The sequence below is a fragment of the Diadema antillarum genome, unplaced genomic scaffold, assembly GCF_040938485.1.
Source record: "Diadema antillarum isolate AM-2024a unplaced genomic scaffold, OU_Dant_1.0 seq00000563_RagTag, whole genome shotgun sequence".
Taxonomy (NCBI): domain Eukaryota; kingdom Metazoa; phylum Echinodermata; class Echinoidea; order Diadematoida; family Diadematidae; genus Diadema; species Diadema antillarum.
In genome coordinates this window covers 467,788-486,472 of record NW_027271502.1, presented here as the reverse complement: position 1 = coordinate 486,472, position 18,685 = coordinate 467,788, and the positions used below count along the sequence as shown (strand labels likewise).

At 40.7% G+C, this 18,685-nt stretch overlaps 1 protein-coding gene across 1 annotated transcript in view; it reads left to right on the top strand.

The window, feature by feature from the left end:
* LOC139735085 (uncharacterized) overlaps positions 1–17,102 on the top strand; it is a 35,846-nt gene extending 18,744 nt beyond the window's left edge. Inside the window, exons 13-31 of the mRNA XM_071645858.1 lie at positions 268–381; positions 2,171–2,312; positions 3,320–3,583; positions 4,002–4,293; positions 5,027–5,571; positions 5,840–6,143; positions 6,953–7,014; positions 7,833–7,993; positions 8,453–8,563; positions 9,421–9,559; positions 10,431–10,694; positions 11,101–11,389; positions 12,298–12,548; positions 12,855–13,145; positions 13,846–14,015; positions 14,637–14,812; positions 15,230–15,337; positions 16,051–16,434; positions 16,948–17,102. Of these exons, the coding sequence (XP_071501959.1) occupies positions 268–381; positions 2,171–2,312; positions 3,320–3,583; positions 4,002–4,293; positions 5,027–5,571; positions 5,840–6,143; positions 6,953–7,014; positions 7,833–7,993; positions 8,453–8,563; positions 9,421–9,559; positions 10,431–10,694; positions 11,101–11,389; positions 12,298–12,548; positions 12,855–13,145; positions 13,846–14,015; positions 14,637–14,812; positions 15,230–15,337; positions 16,051–16,434; positions 16,948–17,102 (4,222 nt within the window). The remainder of the gene's footprint in view (positions 1–267; positions 382–2,170; positions 2,313–3,319; positions 3,584–4,001; positions 4,294–5,026; positions 5,572–5,839; positions 6,144–6,952; positions 7,015–7,832; positions 7,994–8,452; positions 8,564–9,420; positions 9,560–10,430; positions 10,695–11,100; positions 11,390–12,297; positions 12,549–12,854; positions 13,146–13,845; positions 14,016–14,636; positions 14,813–15,229; positions 15,338–16,050; positions 16,435–16,947) is intronic.
* The last annotated feature ends 1,583 nt before the right edge of the window (positions 17,103–18,685 follow it).

Genomic DNA, 18,685 nt, shown 5'->3' with positions numbered 1-18,685 from the left:
GGAATTGAATGAATGAATAAAGGGAAACACGATATATTTTTAATCTTAGGTGCCAGACTGGGCCACCAAAATATTACCCTTTTTTGACATTTTGTGGCCCGATACAGGTGTATCAAGTCTTAGTGGCCTCGGGCCACCGCTAGTGTATGGACATTACAAGGTTGCTGCCTGAGGGGGAAGATGGCGATTTTGTATTCTTTTCCTTTAATATATAATCTAATATAATGATATAATATCTAATATTTCTAACATCTCGATATTTTATAGTGATGTTGATGACAGGCGTTACACCGGCGTAGTGCAGAACATCCAGGACGAGAAATGGCAGAAAGTCTTTGCCACCAGTGCCAGCGGGCAGGTCATTGCCCTACTAGCTCGGAGGTAAGGATTCTAGATCGCTGATTGAGGAAATCGACAAGGTGATAATCTTGGTTACTGTCATATGTGTAATTGTGATTACGAGTATGATTATGATTATGATAACGATACCAATGAAGACGATGATGATGGTTGTACTCGTTGTAAGTGATTAACATAAGCATCACCAGATGCATCGTGGCATCACAGCCAGTAGTAGTACAGTTTGTAGAAAGTAGTAGTATAATAGTTGTCAGTATACTAGTGGTAGTAGTAGTCGTAGTAGTAGAGATGTAGTAGTAGCAGCAGTAGTAGTAGTACAGGGGCCCCACACTTTTTGTGCACCATACAAAGGAATACATAAGGTGTCATCACTTTGGGCCCCCACACTTTTTTTCAACCCGGAAGTACGTAAGTGGCACTAAAATGGGAGGGGAGAGAATGAGCTGAGGACTTTTTTTTTTTTTTTTGCTTGTTAGCTGAAGAAACTCGAAAGTGGACGGGGAGAGATGAGCTGAGGACCCTTTTTTTTTTCTTTTAGCTTGTTAGCTGAAGAAATCCGGAAGTGGACGGGGAGAGATGAGCTGAGGACCCTTTTTTTTTTTTGCTTGTTAGCTCACCAAACCCGGAAGTGGCCTCCCACACTTTTGAAAACACTGCGCCGGCCCTGTAGTAGTAATAGTAGTAGTAGTAGTAGTAGTAGTAGTAGTAGTAGTAGTAGTAGTAGTAGTAGTAATAGTAGTAGTAGTAGTAGTAGTAGTAGTAGTAGAAGTAATAGTAGCGGTGGTAGCGGTAGTAGTGGAAGTAATAGTAGCTGTGGTAGTATAAGTAGTAGTAGTAGTAGTAGTAGCAGTAGAAGTAGTAGTAATAGTTAGAATAGTCGAAGTGATTTTTTTTTTTGGTAGTAATGAAGCTATAATCATTGGTAAACAAGTAGTAAGTTCCTCAACTACTGGTACCATTACCACCACTTTTCCTGCTGCTGCTGCTGCTACTACTACTACTACTGATAAAAATGATGATAATGATAATTATTATTATGATAATGATAATTATTATTATGATAATGATAGTAATAATTGCAATGATAATGATGATGATAATAATGATAACACTCTTGTCAGCAGCAGTTGAGGTACATGACTAGTCGCAGTACTGGGTGTATTAGCAGCAGCCAAAGAAGAAATGTAACTACTGCGAAGAGACTGTGTCATTTACTGTCGTAGTAAAAAAAAAAATCCAGGTGCTGAGAGACTCTCGTTGAAGTTATGGATTCCGAGGTGACAGGAATAGCACTTTTTGGCAAAATGGTAATAATGATAATAATGATAATAATAATAATAATAATAATAATAATAATAATAATAATAATGATAATAATGATAATAATAATAATGATAATAATAATAATAATAATAATAATTACAATAATGACGCTGAGGTGACAGGAATAGCACTTTTTTGGCAAAATGATAATAATAATAATGATAATAATAATAATAATAATGACGCTATAAACTTTGTAGATCAATTAGCGAAGAGTATTTCATTAAAGATATGATAGGTGCTAATGTAGCAGAAATTACAGGTGATGATAGTTCTATGGCAGTGATGATCTGATGTGACAAAACCAAGAAAGCCATTCATTGTTTATTACGTCAGCAATGGTCAGTAAGGAAGGACATCAAGAACTACGTAATACGAAGATGCACGTGTTACGGACTCTTTTTTTTTTGCGCTATCAGCAACAACTATCTAGGCTGCCTCAATATGTTAAAAATACAATTACTGTTGCCTTCACGCCATTCTGCAGGGATCCAGCGAAAGATGCCATTGTCATGACCGTTCCTAACATACCTCGTAACACGCCGGTGACGTTTGTCCTCATCTATGACGAACTACTGAACAAGGTTCGCGGACAGTACCAGCAGCAGATCAACATTAACCCTCGACAAGTACGTATAGCAACCAAAGTCTGATATAATAAGGGAACCACTAGCTATTTTAGACGTGTCACTCACGGAAGAATTGTGATTGTACATCACAAAACCAACAGAAAGCCGCACATGATTACACGTGATAACCCAAAATGGGTGAAATGGGTCAACCTTGTCAACCTTTAGTTGTTGGGATTTTTTAATTATCTGAAGGAGCAATTCTTCTTCTACATAACTATTTCTCAAGTTTGGGATCATGAAACGAATAATTTTTCCCCCCTGTTTTTCTAAAACATTTTTAGTAGAATGGTGTGATCAGGTACTATTGAGGCCTTTTTTATTCCAATCGTTTTATACTACTGTTTTGAAAGTAAGCATTAGTTATAAAAAGAACGTGCTAACAAAGTGTCCAAGATTTCAGTTAAAGTCGATAATCCCTTCATTGTGGTTGCAATAAAGATTTACAACCTTTATTTCTCCCATTTAGTGTACAGACCACCGCTTGGTGAAACACTTGAATAGACCTTAAACATCAAACTTCGACAGAGTGTGTACTGCATCCTCTCCATTATTTTGATATAGGTTAGGAAAGAAAGTCCGTTTGCATTAAGTTATGCATCATTTTAAAGCTTAACGTCTGCTCATTTAGAATATGACTTAACCAAAAACTCCATTGGCCAGTGAGATCTTTTTACAACACGGACTTAACAAAAAATGAGCAGTACTAACTGTGATATTATAAAATTTAAGGATTCTTAACAAAATCTAAGATCACGCTTCCTTCATTTTTGGCGATGATAATAGTATATGCGGGGTTTTTTTCCCAACAACGACTATTTCCCATCTTTCACTATCATATCTTTATTTTTTTTTAGTATCACATTAAAACGAAAGAATTAAAATGAAAGGTTGGAAGTGATATTAATTGTCATTCTATCTTAGCACATCTTTTTTGAGACATATTAGATATTATAGCTATAGTCCTACGGGAAAAAAATATGATTGGTTACTTTGATCTCAACCAGATTGTCAACGATCTCGGAGTCGATATCCAAGTGACCGAGCCCCAGTTCATCGACGAAATCACAGCCGTGTACAGGGGCAACACATGGCAGACTCTTCCGGACACTGACCTGTCCGCCAACCTGGTCAAGGAGAGTAACTCGCGGTTTAAGTTCCGCTACTTCCCAACCACGGAGGAGCAACTCGGATGTAGTCGAGTTGGACTGAACGGCGACATCGTACTGACTTATCGGCTTGTTGACACGCTCGATGGAAGCCACACACAAGTCAGTAAATGTGCACGTCAGCAATTATTGTGATGATAAAACTATTGCAACTAATGCCGTCATTTTTTTTTCATGTTTTGCTGTTTCGATTGAAGCAATATCACCATGGCTTATTGGTACTAATGCGAGTAACAAGCAAAGGAAATGACCTGACAACGGAAAGAGATGCAAGTGTTGCAGTATAGGGTTAAGGCAGTTGTAGATGGATTGGTATTAAAGACGAGAGTAGGTCGCAGTAATAGAAGTAATAAACGTAAAAATTGTAGACATTTTGTAAATATGTGGCTCATTATAGTAATGACAGAAATCGCAGAAGTCGCCATTGTTCTAAGGTGGTGTAGTGTTTTGATATTGTTTAAATGTATCAGCTTTGACTTACAACATTTCTACATGCTTCAAACATCCATGTGCTGTACAGGTACAGGACGGATACTTTGTGCACTTCTTCTCGCCAACCGACTTCCGGGCAATTAGCAAGCAGATCGTCTTCGTTATCGACGTCAGCGCGTCGATGTACGGCACCAAGCTATCGCAAACCAAAGAGGCCCTGAAGACCATGCTGGACAACCTAGGCCCCAGGGACTACTTCAACATCATCACCTTCTCGGACGGCGTCCAGTACTGGCGGGAAAATAATCGTCTCGCCCCAGCCCAGACTCGCTACATTGAGGAGGCAAAGGCCTTCGTCGACAACTTGCGGGATGACTCGGGTAAGCTCGCCTAGCCGACACCGGCGCCGCGAAACCAAAAAGAGGAAGACAGCTCTACTTTGACACTCTAAGCATCCATACTATGTTTTAAACCATCCACAGCTATTATAGTCTTTATTCCTGACGAGATAGGCCGATATTTATGGTACCTTAAATTTCCTCCTTTCTTTAATAACGGAGATTCCAGTAAGCTGTACGACTATCGCCCCTGGGGGCACTACATCGAGTTAGTTTGGGTGGTAGCTCCAACCTTCGTTGTCGTATTATTTGACCCCCCAAGAAAGAAAAGAAAGAAAAGAAAGTGTAAAAGAATATTGACAGAACAAAAGAACCGACAGTTTGAAAGCAGCTGTTTAATATCTTGGGAAAACTTAAAAAAAAAGTATGAGCTATACTAACGAAATTGTGTCCACGTGGAAATTTGTACATCACAGGCAGTGGTAGTGGCTGGTGCGAAGATATTAAGGACCACAGCAGCAGGTATTACATATTTGACGTCCTTTCAGCACATTACCATATCATTAAAGATCAAAAGGAAAAACCTTAGTCCTCTCTTGCATTTTAATGTGTAGACCTTATTTTCATCATCCTCATTCTACTATATATCAGCCATTCTCCACTTCACCATGACGCTTTCCGTATGAATTTATCCTGCAACTTCTCGTTAAAATCCTTTTAGAGAGATCATGTTACGATAAATTAGTGTTCCCACATGAATTTTCTCCTCTTTCAGAGACGAACCTCAACGACGCCATCCTAAAGGCCGACGAACTGCTCGACAGCGAGGCTCGCTACAATCGCCCGGAGGACAATATCCTCAGCATGATGATCCTCCTGACTGACGGCAACCCGTCCGTCGGCACCACCACCGAGGAGGACATCCTCAACAACGCTCGCCAGGCCATCGATGGCAAGCACGCCCTCTACACGGTCGGTTTCGGCAGGCTAGTCGACTTCGACCTCCTCGTCAAGCTCGCCTCCCAGAACAATGGCACGGCTAAGATGATCTACGAAGGCAGCACCGCAGCGGATCAGCTCAGACAGGTCTATTTTGAGCTCTACCGCCCTCTACTGTTCGATGTGTCCTTAGAGTATCCCAACGACATGGCAGATGCTCAGACCCTCACCAAGCATCTGTTCCCCGTGTACTACGACGGGTCGGAACTGGTCGTTGCTGGTAAGCTGTTGGGCAGTCGTCCCTCCGACGTACTACAGGCAAGGATAGCAGTGAAGTCTAAAGACGGAGACAGGATCAAATCAATCCCTATTGACACAACGGTAAGATCAACAGAGCCAACTGAAAAAAAAAAGTTTTCGTCAAGACGTATTCTCGTCATCGTAGATCACGATTTTTAACCCCCAATTCCTACCCTCCCCCCCCCCCTTTCAGCAGAAGGGTTACAATACCCGTGTTTCAGAAGTGATAGAATTATTTGAACTTTCTGAAGTTTCTGCAAATTTTAGTCAAAGAGAAGTCACTTGCATGTGGATAGAAAATGAACTAGAAAAATCCGTATCACCTTTTTCCCAATATCTGATCGCACAGTACACGTCCCCCGAGCTCAGCCAGTCTCGGGCAGTCCCCAATGTCGTGCGTCGCATCTGGGCCATGAAAGCCCTCCAAAATCTGATCAACGAATTCGGCGAGAGCACCGATCCCATCGAACGCTACGACATCGCCGAGCGCATCATCAGATTGGCCCAGGAGCACAACTTTGTGACGCCGCTGACCCCGCTAACCGTCGTCGATCCCGAAACTGGCGAAGCGATGAGCGGCCCGGACGCGCCGATGGCATTGCCGGCGCTGAGCAGGGCGAACACGGAAAGGAACCTCCTGGAAGAAGCAGTGGGTGAGTAGGCCTACTTGTACATGTAGTATACTATTATGATCAATGTTTCCCTAATTAAATTTGTACATCTTTCGCTCACGGAAAGTATGCACATCCATACATAATATACACGTTTTAAGGGCTAGCGCGCACAATTAAAACAAACAAACTGCCTCCATTTCACTGCCATCAAGCGTGAACTGGCAAGAGGGCAATAACGGCATTTAAAATTCAAAAGGATACCTCTCTAATACTGTAGGCCACTTGGTAAGTGAAGAAGCTATTTGAGGTTGCTATCAATGAGTCAAATGCCGGTGTATGAAATCCTCGAGGATGCTGTGCTGGACTGTGAAGCACCAAAGCTGGGGACTAAGATCCCTGACTTAAGCTATTTGTATTTGAAAGGTAGAATCTATTGACATATTTTTCAGCATGTGTTATACACTGAGAACCCTTGCTATATCTTGAGAACCTTTGTAATCTGTTAAGGACCCCATGTTGTCTCTTTAAAAAATTGAGGTTCTGTGACAGTGAAGCCAAAAAAAAACCAAACCAAAACAAAACAAAACAAAACAAAACCCAGATAATGACAAGAAACTTACATGGTCACGTCACTGAGACAACGCTATCACGATGCCTTACGAACATCTTATTCTGAGACTCACCAACGTTCACGTTTCCATGTCCCCGTGTAATGAGGTATATCAACAGATAAGACTCCATCACAGAGTCATTCCGACATATTTCATCAAATATTTTACTTAAGAATTCATTTTGTGTATGATTCACTACCGTTACAACTTTGTACAAACTTTGTATCATTCACTCAGGAAATCGGCCAAATGAGATTGACACCACGCGGTTAGATGCCCCCCTTGCTGTTAGGAACGACGTAAGTATTAATGTCTCCCCCCCCCCCCCCGCCTTTCAATGCACAGAGGATAACACGGAAACCATCTTAAGATAATCCACACATGACGTCGACACGCCGAAGAAAATGTTTCCTATTGTACATTTGCAATTTTAATGCAATTTATCAGGAAAATAGCGCTTTCACACTTCATTCAAAAGAAACATCCGGTTGTCTGTCTGCCACTTATGCTGAGGAAGCAAACCCAGCGGGTCATAAACTTCTCTTTAGTAGAAAACAATCATAGAAGCCAACTTGTCAAGATGAGATCACATGTTTTCCGTCTTGATAGTTTTCGTAGTGCCTTAAACACCATAGTGCTGTAAAGACCTTAATTGTCTACTGACGAAGAGGCTTTTACGATGTTTTATAACAAAATTCTTCTCCCGAATGAAGTTTGAGGAAAATCGGGCAATGCATTTAAAAGTCATGAAAGTTATACCGTTTTAAAGTTTTATTACAGCCATCACTGAATAAGAGGGTTACAGCAGATCTCGAGACCTAGTCGTGGAGCGATATGAAGAAAGTGTAAAGAGAATTCAAAAAGATTGTTCATTTTCTAGCATAGTAAAAGAGCACTTGATTTCCTTCGTTCAAGAGACAGGGGAATAATAGGTCTCGTTACTGTATCGGATAATTTGACTACTGACCGATGACACGGTCAATTCTGTATCATAGAGTGCTTCGAGCCCCACGATGAAAAGATACGTTATCACTAAAAATAGAAGAATTATTTTCTTTGTACGCTTACTTTGTTGATGCATAGGACCCAGTATATACCTTACCATTTCTCTTTAAAGCGAGGTGTTTACATCACCCGGCTAGACGTTAATTCCGTCGTCGTCCTACGGTATGCGACGACCACGGTCGAGTGTGAGATGATCAGTAACGCGTCCACGACGGCTCAGGCCGTCTTCAAGCAGAAGTTGCCGTCAAAAGCATTCATCACCAGTCTTCGACTGTAAGTTTTCGTGATTGTTTTTTTTTTATTCAATGCGATTGAACTAGACTATGGTTTTATGTATCTATGTATGTATTCTTTCTATCATGTAATTAATGTCAAATACAATGATTATGATATAACATAATATGATTTTGCACAATATAAAATTATATAGTATTTTGTAATATATATAATATAATATAATACTATATAATATAATATAATACAATATGATATAATATAATATAATATAATATAATATAATATAATATAATATAATATAATATAATATAATATAATATAATACAATACAATATGATATAATATAATATAATGTAATATAATATAATACAATATAATATAATATGATATAATATGATACAATATAAAAATATCTTACATATCTATGTGAGTAGGTTAAGAGTCCCGAAGATGATGATTATGATCGACAATACCATTCTCTCTTTTATCTTCTAGTTTTGTCAACGGCCGTACCTATACCAGTGACGTTACAAACCCCCAGGACACCGCTGGGCTTGGCCTAGGTTCCCTCGAGATTGGTCGATCGGGAGGGATACTGTCACCCCTGTGAGTACCGTTTGGTTCTGGTCGTAGTTAAAAATGTAGGATGTACTTAATCCTCTAAGATGATGTAAGCTAATCTCACGGTAGCACACACCATACGGTATTCGTGATATGTTTATGATAGCGATGCTACAGGAGAGGGTGAATCTTCAGAATGCACAAGGCAGAGCAAGGAGATGGCCAGGGAGCTACTCGAAGTTTGCCTATCTTGTTTCTCCGCGTTTAACACATACATACTATACAAAACACCAAGTGTTTTGAAATCTAGGTTTCCCAGCAAATCGCAAGTATGCAGAAATGGGAACCGAGATTCTTACTTTGAAAGTATATATACAATTATATATATTCGAGCTAAAATGGAGCATATACGAGTTATCCTGCATTACTTGGGCTAAAATTTTGTAGAGTCACATCGAGCGAGCGATCGAGATTTCCTTACATAAAAAGAGCAAGAAAATTACCACACTATTCGAATTTCTGATACTTTACATTTTGCTTTATTATTCTATTCTTAAGAATTATTTCTTAAGACATTTCTTAGCGGTCCCCTATCAGGACCCTGTCAAAATAATGAGACTCATCATTTTTTCATATTTTTTTGTTGTTGTTGTTGCTAGGGAAAAGGGTATCGTGTTCTTTAAATCGCTGTCGAGGAAACTTATATCAATAAGATATGACCTTGCTTTAAAGTAAAACAGCTCTTAAACAGAAGACAACATTATACTGCTTGTTTGAAATAAAATTACAAGGCTGAACAAGGCATGATGACGTTGCGACGTCAAACTAATACCGTGTGATAATAGAAATCTTTGAGATCTGAGATGTATAGCGAATTCAAAGTCCCTCATCTTTCTCTGTAGGGACCCTAATAACGACATCCTCGTGGTGTCAGTCCCAATCGACCCGAGACACACAGCCCTGTTCACCCTGACCTACGAAGAGATGCTGCCAAGACGACTCGGTAAAATACAGCAAACTATCGGCATCTACCCAGAGCAGGTACATAAAACTTCTTTTCTCAATGGCAGCAGTGTATCCGCTGAGGGCATCTCCACACAGAGGCGGAAACAAGCGTCTATGTATTCTTTGCTTTTGTCTTTTGTCGAGCCTGCGTGAGAACAAAAAAGTCTGTTTTGCTAATATACCTATGCATCACACAGGCTCCATACCATATTAAAAAAGAACATAGTTTCTTTACCTAGAATCACATTGCATGATAAAAGAGATGCATATTCATGACGTTTTTGCGGTTTGACGGCGTGATCCAGAACACGCTCTGTCTGTAAAACAGCAACATGTTCCACTTCACTTGGGTGATTTAGCGAAGGAAAGGTGATTTAAAATCATCGTAGTTTTGTCCCTGACAAGTGCGGAAACCACTGAAAAACAAAGAACATTTTTTCCATGAATTTATCATTTGTTGTGTTTATTATGGCTATTATTTGTCGTAACATGAGGTGTACCACTTGTTCAAGCACAATCAAGTTAAGGAATTGTCTATGTTGCCCTTATGGATAGAAATAGTGAGATCCTACAATTCAATGTGAAAACGTTATGAGAACGAATCCTTAATATTCGGGTAACGAAGGACTTTGCGATACAATATTATCTTCACTTGTGAACTGTGGTTGAAACAATCGCAGAAACAAAAACTTGCCATGAAATTAGGAAGACACTAACAAGCCTTCATTGTAATCCATGACCAACAGTTTGATAATGTAAGATATCACAGTTGACCTTATCTTCATACATGAAAAAGATGTATAGAAATCAAATAAATAAGTGGTGATGATGAATGATTCAATGATAAGCTAAATGTTATAAGAGATTGAAGAAGGTGAGCAAACGAACTATTTCGATCACTTTTCAGGTAGTGGACGAAATGAATCTTCACACGATCGTCATAGAGCCGCAAGGATTCAGTTTTGGCGGGGCGTCTTTCCAAGACCAGACCAGACCCGCTGACCCTATCCCCCTCGATCGGTTTAGCTCACTGATGCCGGAGGACGAGCGATGGGAGGTTCAATACTCGCCGGGCCCTAGAGATCAGAGGGACGTTTCTCCACGCGGGTATATGGGAGACTATATCGTGGAGTATGACGTCAATCATACCCCTGATGGAGGCGATATCCAGGTGAAGTTTTGCCTATACATTTTGAGTGATAATTATGGCGGTATGACAGTTAGTACATTATTATTACTGTTATCATTACTTCTTCGGCTTTCAATCACAAATATCAATCTAACATAATACAAAATCAAAATATTTTCAATATTCGTCAACAGTTTCCGTAGACTTTGTACAGGGTTCATAAGGGTTCCCGTATAGGTTAACCCTTACAGTACCAGAGAACTTGGACAGTGTGTACAAAGCTAAGAGTTGTCTGTAGTAATCGTCACTCAAAGGGTTGAAAAGATGACCTTGACTCCTTTGAGATTACAATTTATGCTCGGAATGTTGTTGAAGTTATCAAAATATTTTATATATAAGAATGACCTGTGAATAATCTTAATGGAAATAGTATGTTCGTATCAACCAGGTGCTCGACGACCACTTCGTCCACTACTTCTCGCCGTCCGGACTGTCGGTGCTGCGGAAGCACGTCGTCTTCATCATCGACGTGAGCGGGTCCATGGCGGGAACAAAGCTGCGTCAGGTGAAGGACGCCCTCACGACCATTCTCAATGACATGCCGGAGACGGATAAATTCAATATCCTCCCCTTCTCGGACGATGTTAACTTCTTGGATCGCAACAAGATGCTCACGGCCACCCAGTCGAATATTCGCAGAGCCAAGCGGTTCGTCAACAGCCTCCAAGAGAGAGAAAGTACGCTCGATTTTTAGCCAAACATCCTTTACTAACTATAACCGATAATGGTTATGTCATAAATCATGATGGCATGAAAAACTACAACACAAAACACCTTACTAAACACAAAACACCTTACACCCTAAATAGCGAAGGTCACATGCAGAAAATAGATCTCATAATACACTTATCTTGAGTCTGTGACAATGATGTGAAGTTAATTTCAGTTGCAGCAATTTGCAGATATACAACTTTACTATGGCAACTGTATTAACCTTACTGGAAAGAACACAGTGTCCCATAGTGTATTCACATAGTTGACTATGAGAAAACGCTCGAATTTAACAATGTGAAGATGATTTCACACTGTGGTGTGATTTTCACAGAGTGTTCACATAGTAATGCTTTGTTTCACACTGAATTGATTACTCACATTGTGTTCACACTGTTAAAACGCTCGAATTTAACAGAGTGAAGAGAATTCACACTGTGTTCACACTGCGTTTCACACCGTGTTTCTCACACTGTGGGACACTGTGTTCTTTCCAGCAGGGAACAGTCAATTACAAACAAAATTGTGTAATTAGATACCGCGGTTGCCTACATTATTGCATTTTCCGTTAAATAATGCAGACCGGATATCAACACTAACTTTCTGCACATCTATAATCACATGTTATATTTTTTGGTTATATAGTTTGTTTTGATATGAAAAAGGGAAGGAACATCTTATTTTTCGGTGATTCAAAAGTCCTAGTATGATTCTTGAATCCATGGTTAAAGAAGATTAATCTTGTGCCACAGTTGCGACATAAAACTTTGACAGAGAGGAGAGAGAAAATATATATACAGTGATAGAAACAGACGATCTTGTAGTCGCATCTTAGCTGAGCATGAAATCCTGTCCAAATTAAATCACATTCTAGATACCAACTTGTATAAGGCCATCATCGCTGGAGTCCGGATGCTCCGTGACGACGCCGAAGTCGTCCAGCAGAGCGAGAACGTGGTGTCGATGCTGATCGTGTTGTCGGACGGCAACCCCAACCACGGGGAGATCGACAAGGAGATCATCGAGCGGAAAGTCGATAACGCCATAGGAAACGACTTTTCCCTCTTCAATCTCGGATTCGGCGAAGATCTGGACTTTCCATTCTTGCAGCGTCTGTCGCTGCAGGTGAGAAAAATGTTTCCGTCCCAAAGAACACACCACTGGATGGCATTACTTTGTGCCTTTTTTTTTTGAATCACTAATATCTCAATTTACTCAGGCCATCTCGCTTCACTTCATTGCTCGTTTCTCCTTGATAATGTATTTGAAATCCATTCCTCCCCAAGTTTCGTTTTAATTACTGCGGAGCTATATGACGTAAATCATTATTATTTCGGGCGGGGAAAAGAATAAAGTATTGAAATTGACGCATGCCTAGGTATCATTCTTTTCTCATTTTAAATCCCACTTCATTGGCTTGACAATGTACAGAACCACGGCGTCGCCAGGCAAATCCCCGAGAGGGCGGACGCGGGAAAGCTGCTGGAAGACTTCTACTTCGAGGTGGCCTCGCCGCTCCTTCGCGACGTCTCCTTCATCTACACGCGTGGTTTCGAGCGGAACACGCTCAGCGAGACGTCGTTCTCCAACTACTTCAACGGATCGGAGCTGACGATCGTCGGGAAGCTCATGCCTAACACTCCCTCCCGAAATCTGCGCTCCTACGTGTACGGCAGCACCTCCCAGAGACCCGTCACATTGTTCGCGAGTGGAGACATTACGGTTAGAGTTGCTATCTCTCTTCTCATTATCGTCGATTATTATTCAGTTTTACTTCTAGGGAAAAAAATAACAAACAGCATACATAATTCATATCAAAGATAAATTTGTACGGTGAAGATGGATTAAAAAGCATTTGTTTTGTGGGTTTGAAATCTCATCAATTTCTTCTTCTGTATAATTAAATCAAATGTCTCCGGACTGTATAAGAAATGAAAGGTTTGCTGATTTTAAACAGACATCTTCATTCAGAAGACGGACCTCAGCATTCAAACAAACATGGGAGTGTATACAGTACAGTATACAATACAGTACGTACACAATACAGGGGTGAATGAATAAATGCGTTTTTAAGTATATTTGTGTAGTCTTCCCTTTAAATGTACTCATAATAATGATTCTTTCCAATGTGCAGTTTTTATCTTGAAATGAGATAAGTAATTTGTAAACAGTGAAAACAGAAAACGAACTAGGATTAAGCTAAGAATAGGACTGTTGGTCACTTGTATTTTTTTTATTGAGGTTTTTAAGCATATCCTTGCTGTACAGTTCATAAACTATTTGCATGTATGCCAAGAAAGTGTTAGGACTCAATTTTGCACCCCTTATCATGCTATCAACCATAAGGATGGAATCATGCCCGACTTTCCAAACCATTATAGTGTCACTCTTTATGACTTCCGGTACAATACCCGATTTGCAGGCACCGGACATGGCTCTACTCGACGAAGACGTCCCAGACAACATCCTGGCGAAGATCTGGGCGTATCACATCATCCAGGACCTGAAGCAGGAGAATGCGGTGAACGAGATCAACCCCGAGTACGCCACAGCCAAGGATGATGAGATCAGAGACATGTCCATCGAACACAGGTCAGTGACCGATGTAATCTGATCAACAACGTCAGCGATCAATCGCGTATTTTTCGAGATTGTTCGATCGCTCGAACTTTCTCTATTTCCAGTCCGAGAACGAGACGGTTCATCTATGGCATTGAATCAATTAACAAACCGAATGATCATTAGTGATGGTTATCGAATTCGTAGAGCGAGTAACAGCTAATCGCAAGTTAAAGCTATAAATCAAGGTTTCCTTCAAACACTCCGTTCTAATTACCTGATCTTTATTGTTCGGTGTATAATGTGGGGAAATTGTGACTCATTACATTCACGGCTTCTTTCTTCGTGCAAGTTACCAATCTTTTTGCCCAGCAAGCCGACATAGTGATATTGCAGTCAATGTGTATTTGTCGTGAAATATAAAACAACAGATGCAAAACGATAGGGTAACATTTTGACTGAGCTGTGCCAAGGATGGAACGACCTTCCGCTGAGAGTGTAATAATTTTCAATTCAATTTCATTTTTTTCAAATTCAGTCTATGTATTTCATACTTCTCATTCATTGTTATCAACATCATTATACTACCTGAGGAAGTACTATATTATCACACCTCACCTTTGCCTTCTATGTCGATCTCCGCAACATTCACAGCTTCTTTAACCCCTTCACGGCCCTGCTGCTGAGACACCAAGTGAGTTCTACCAACGTCGTGGATCCCTTTGCAATGCGCATTATCGCGTCTACTCTACCTAGGAGAGTCAGGGAGTCCCTATACGCGGACTACATTATCACAGCACCCTACGTTCCACCCACCAGAATCCCCGACGGTAAAATCACTTGTGCTGTGTGTTTAACTTGCATCTCCTTTACTTCTTTAATGGACGATTGACGCAATCACTTAACTGGAGTTCAGTAATATCTGTTTTGCAAAACACACTCTAAGTGAATCTTGATACACACGTTAGTGACAAAATAACGTTAGTCATGTTCATATCAATCAATGCGCCGAGTTTTGATGTGACTATACCATTATAGTCATGATAGTCTTATAGTTTAACATTGTGCGTCTCCTCCTTACCTTTTACTTCATCCTTCTCCGCTCCTTTTCTTCTTTCTATCCTTACCTTTCTTAAGCCCATTTGTAATAAAATGTAGCCCAGTTTTGCTAGTATCAGACTCATTATATCGTCCTCTTTGTCATTGTGGTGCCCTGTTGCTTGATCCCCACCGCCGTTGTTTTGCAGAAACCTTATTGGACACCGTTGCGATTCCGGAGATCAGCATGAACGTGTGCCTGGAAGACGATCCGTGGAGAGGGGACATTTTGACCCTACTCGAGGATCCAGTTAATGGTAATCACTAAATGGGCCACGCCCACCTGATGTGCTCGTTTGTGGTTGTTTAACAATACATCATGGAAAGATTTGGGGCCTTTCTTGGTTCTACAATGAATGGAATCCGATATTCAAAAAAAGTGAACCCTTTCGGGGTTTTGTATTCTATTGATGTCGGTATTGCATCTTCTCCGTGAGATCTCTGTGAAAATAACAGTCACGAACGTTGTCCCGTTGTTACTAAATATACTAGCTGCGGTTTACGTTAGCAAGATGGCAAAAAGATGATGCTCTATAATTTGTCTATCTTTTATTCCACTAATGAGCTCATCCAAACCTTTTTTTTTACTTTGATCACGATAGATTTAATATGTATGTTGATTATGTACATGAGTAGGACAATTTTTACTTGATGCTACAAAGCGTTTACTTTATGTGTGAAATCTCATGAACGTACGGCAAGCCGTGTGCGGTTATGTGCTGTGATCTTCACTTACCAAATTCAAACACAGTAAATACAATAGTGTCATATTGCTTCCCTTGACGTTGCTCGATGTTTTATTTTCAGGACATTCGCTCTTACATGCGTATCCTGACTACATTCTTTGATACATAATTTGTCCTATTTCAACATGTCTTACGAGAATGCTTAATCAAGCAGGTTCAACATTTCCATATTATCTACTAAGCATTCAATGTTATTCTTTGAATACAATTCTCGTGCCAATAAGGTATTACGGTGAGCGGAACCGTTGGCGGCGATTTCCTGTTCGAGGAAGGAGTGATCAGCGACCGGACCTTCACCGAGGAGGTCCTCGTCAGCCTGACCTCGGAGCAGGACCCCCACATCTTCGAGTTCACCGCAACTTCAATCATCGTCGATTCCTTCCAGACGGTTCGCTGGTCGGACGACGACGCGTCGACCTCTCTCATCATCGGCGACCACCGCATGGACGTCGTCGGGAGGAACGCGACGATAAGATTGAACAACGGCACCGTGTTTGAGATTATGGCCGAAATGTTACCCGCCGGTAACGACGGGGAGGTTCCCTATCACCTCTCCTTTGACGTGGTCAGATCGGGTGGTCTCTCGTCGGCTGTCAGTGGAATCCTTGGTGAGAATAAACCCTTGATGAACTCGAATCCCTGAACTTGCATGAATACCAAACCTCACTTACAGTGTATATCTCATCTAGTTGTATATTGCACTCTGTAAAGCTGCAAATTTTACAGTGATACAGGCTCCGATCTATAATGTCAAGCATAAGGCCTACTTGTCTTTAACAACAAAATAGATTATTATTTTTGGTTCATTCAGAAGCTATTCAAGGTCGAAAAAACGATGAAAACAGTGAAATCAATCGTAGAAGTGATTTCTTCATATAGATGTGGAATTAAGTCCTGACATTTCTCTAATCCGCCAAAGATTAACGGATCTGAAACAAATTTAATAACTTAATTATTTATCGCACACTGTATACTCGGTTTTGCATTTGAACTCACATCACCAGTTCGTTAGAGGGTGGAAAGGGGCACGTAACATACGTAGGTATCCACCCTGCCCCGAACTGGTAGGCTTATAGTTTTGGATTTGTATTATTTTTTAATACTTTCCTCGTTTTGTACAGGTCGCTACCAGAATTCTAGGATCGTTTTTGATGATGACAGGAGTAGCGGCGGCAGCTGTAACGCACCCGGAGTCCCTAGCCAGGCAATCAGGATCAAAATGGTCTGGCGTCAGCTGTGGACGCCTAACGCGCGGGAAATATGTGGACCTTACTAAAAACACCGCCCCAATATGAGTGATGCAACCTACCCCAGGATCACGGGCCCTGAACACCTACGACTGAGAACCAGTCGTGGAATGACGGATTTTATTCGGACGTTGTTCAGATGACGTCATTAATCGGGAAGATAAACTATGAGAGTTGTGTTGACGTGTCTTGTATGATGAGAGCTGTCACCACCTGATGACAATGTCATGGTCTGATGTCATCTTCAGCAACAATGAAATGTATGTGCAGAGGGACCTTCCAAGACTTCAGTATATCTATTGTGGAAGAACGTCTAATTCCTTTTGAATCATTAGGTTCTAAATCGATGTCTTTTATCTTAGTTTGTTCTGAGAGGAAACATTGTTGATATAGTTATTCAAACAGTAATTACAACATGTTAGTGGTGGAAATACAAAAACATCTTCTATGGAAGTTTATTTGTTAAATTTTAAGTTTTACACAGCTGTCTCTGATGAAGGAATATTCCCAGAATAGTCGGCTCGTCAGGAGTTGTGTGTGACGTCACTCTGTCAATGCACTGGACATAGAATAAGTGTATCCATGTCGCCCTACATTGCCTCTTGGTGCATATATTATTTGCAAGAGCTCTCAAAGTTTGGTGTACACGCAGATTTTATGTCTAGTCCCCTATGGCGGGTGCAACAATGATGACTCTTACCGTGTAACTAACTACCAATTTTCCACTATGATTGCTTATATATCAATGAATACTTTCAATGACGTTTTGAGGGCTATTCTTGGTGTTTGTTTGTTTGGTTTCTGGGGCAAAATTGTTCTTTTTTGCTGGATCATGTATGCAAAATTATTTGGGTACTGCAAAATACAGTAAACCTCGCATGAGTCGAAGCTCTCGGGACTGACAAAAATGCGTCGACTTAAGTGAAATTCGACTCTCGCGAGAGTCGATTTTTTTTCGACTCACAGTTATGTACATGTAGTATAGGACATTTGCATGCATGTGTGTGTGTGTGTGCGTGTTTGTGTGTGTTTGCATTCAAATTTGTCTGTTCTTGAAGATAATGTTCTTATTTTGTTCTAAATTGAACATGGAATTTGTATCAATACTAGTACCTAGTAGTTAAACGTAGTTCGCTGAGAATGTCTGCGCTAATGTGGCAATGTGCATGTGCTATGTCTATGGTGCAACATAGGTAGCCATCTCTGTCAACCTACCCTGAGACAAACACTCTCCCAGGCCTATCCTACCTCCATTGAACAAAACTATACAGCCAGCCGGGCACGCACAAACAAGCTCCACCCACTTGGCCTGTCACTAAAATATTAAAGCAGCGATTGGTTGACCAAGGAGTTCTGGCTTGACATGGATAAAGTATGGATGTGCTGTGTGTATGGATAAAACATGGATCGATGTGCTGTGTGTATACATACATGTGTATGTATTCGACATGCGTGCAGAGCGGTACGGTGAGTGAGCATGCTTACCTGCAGCAGGCCAGGGACGGGGTTCTGCGACATGCCGATTATTTTGTTCTCCTCTAAATGTAATGAGAATGCCAGACAAATCTTCTTCGGCTCAAGTGATGTAAACTACGTGTATTTTGTACAAAAG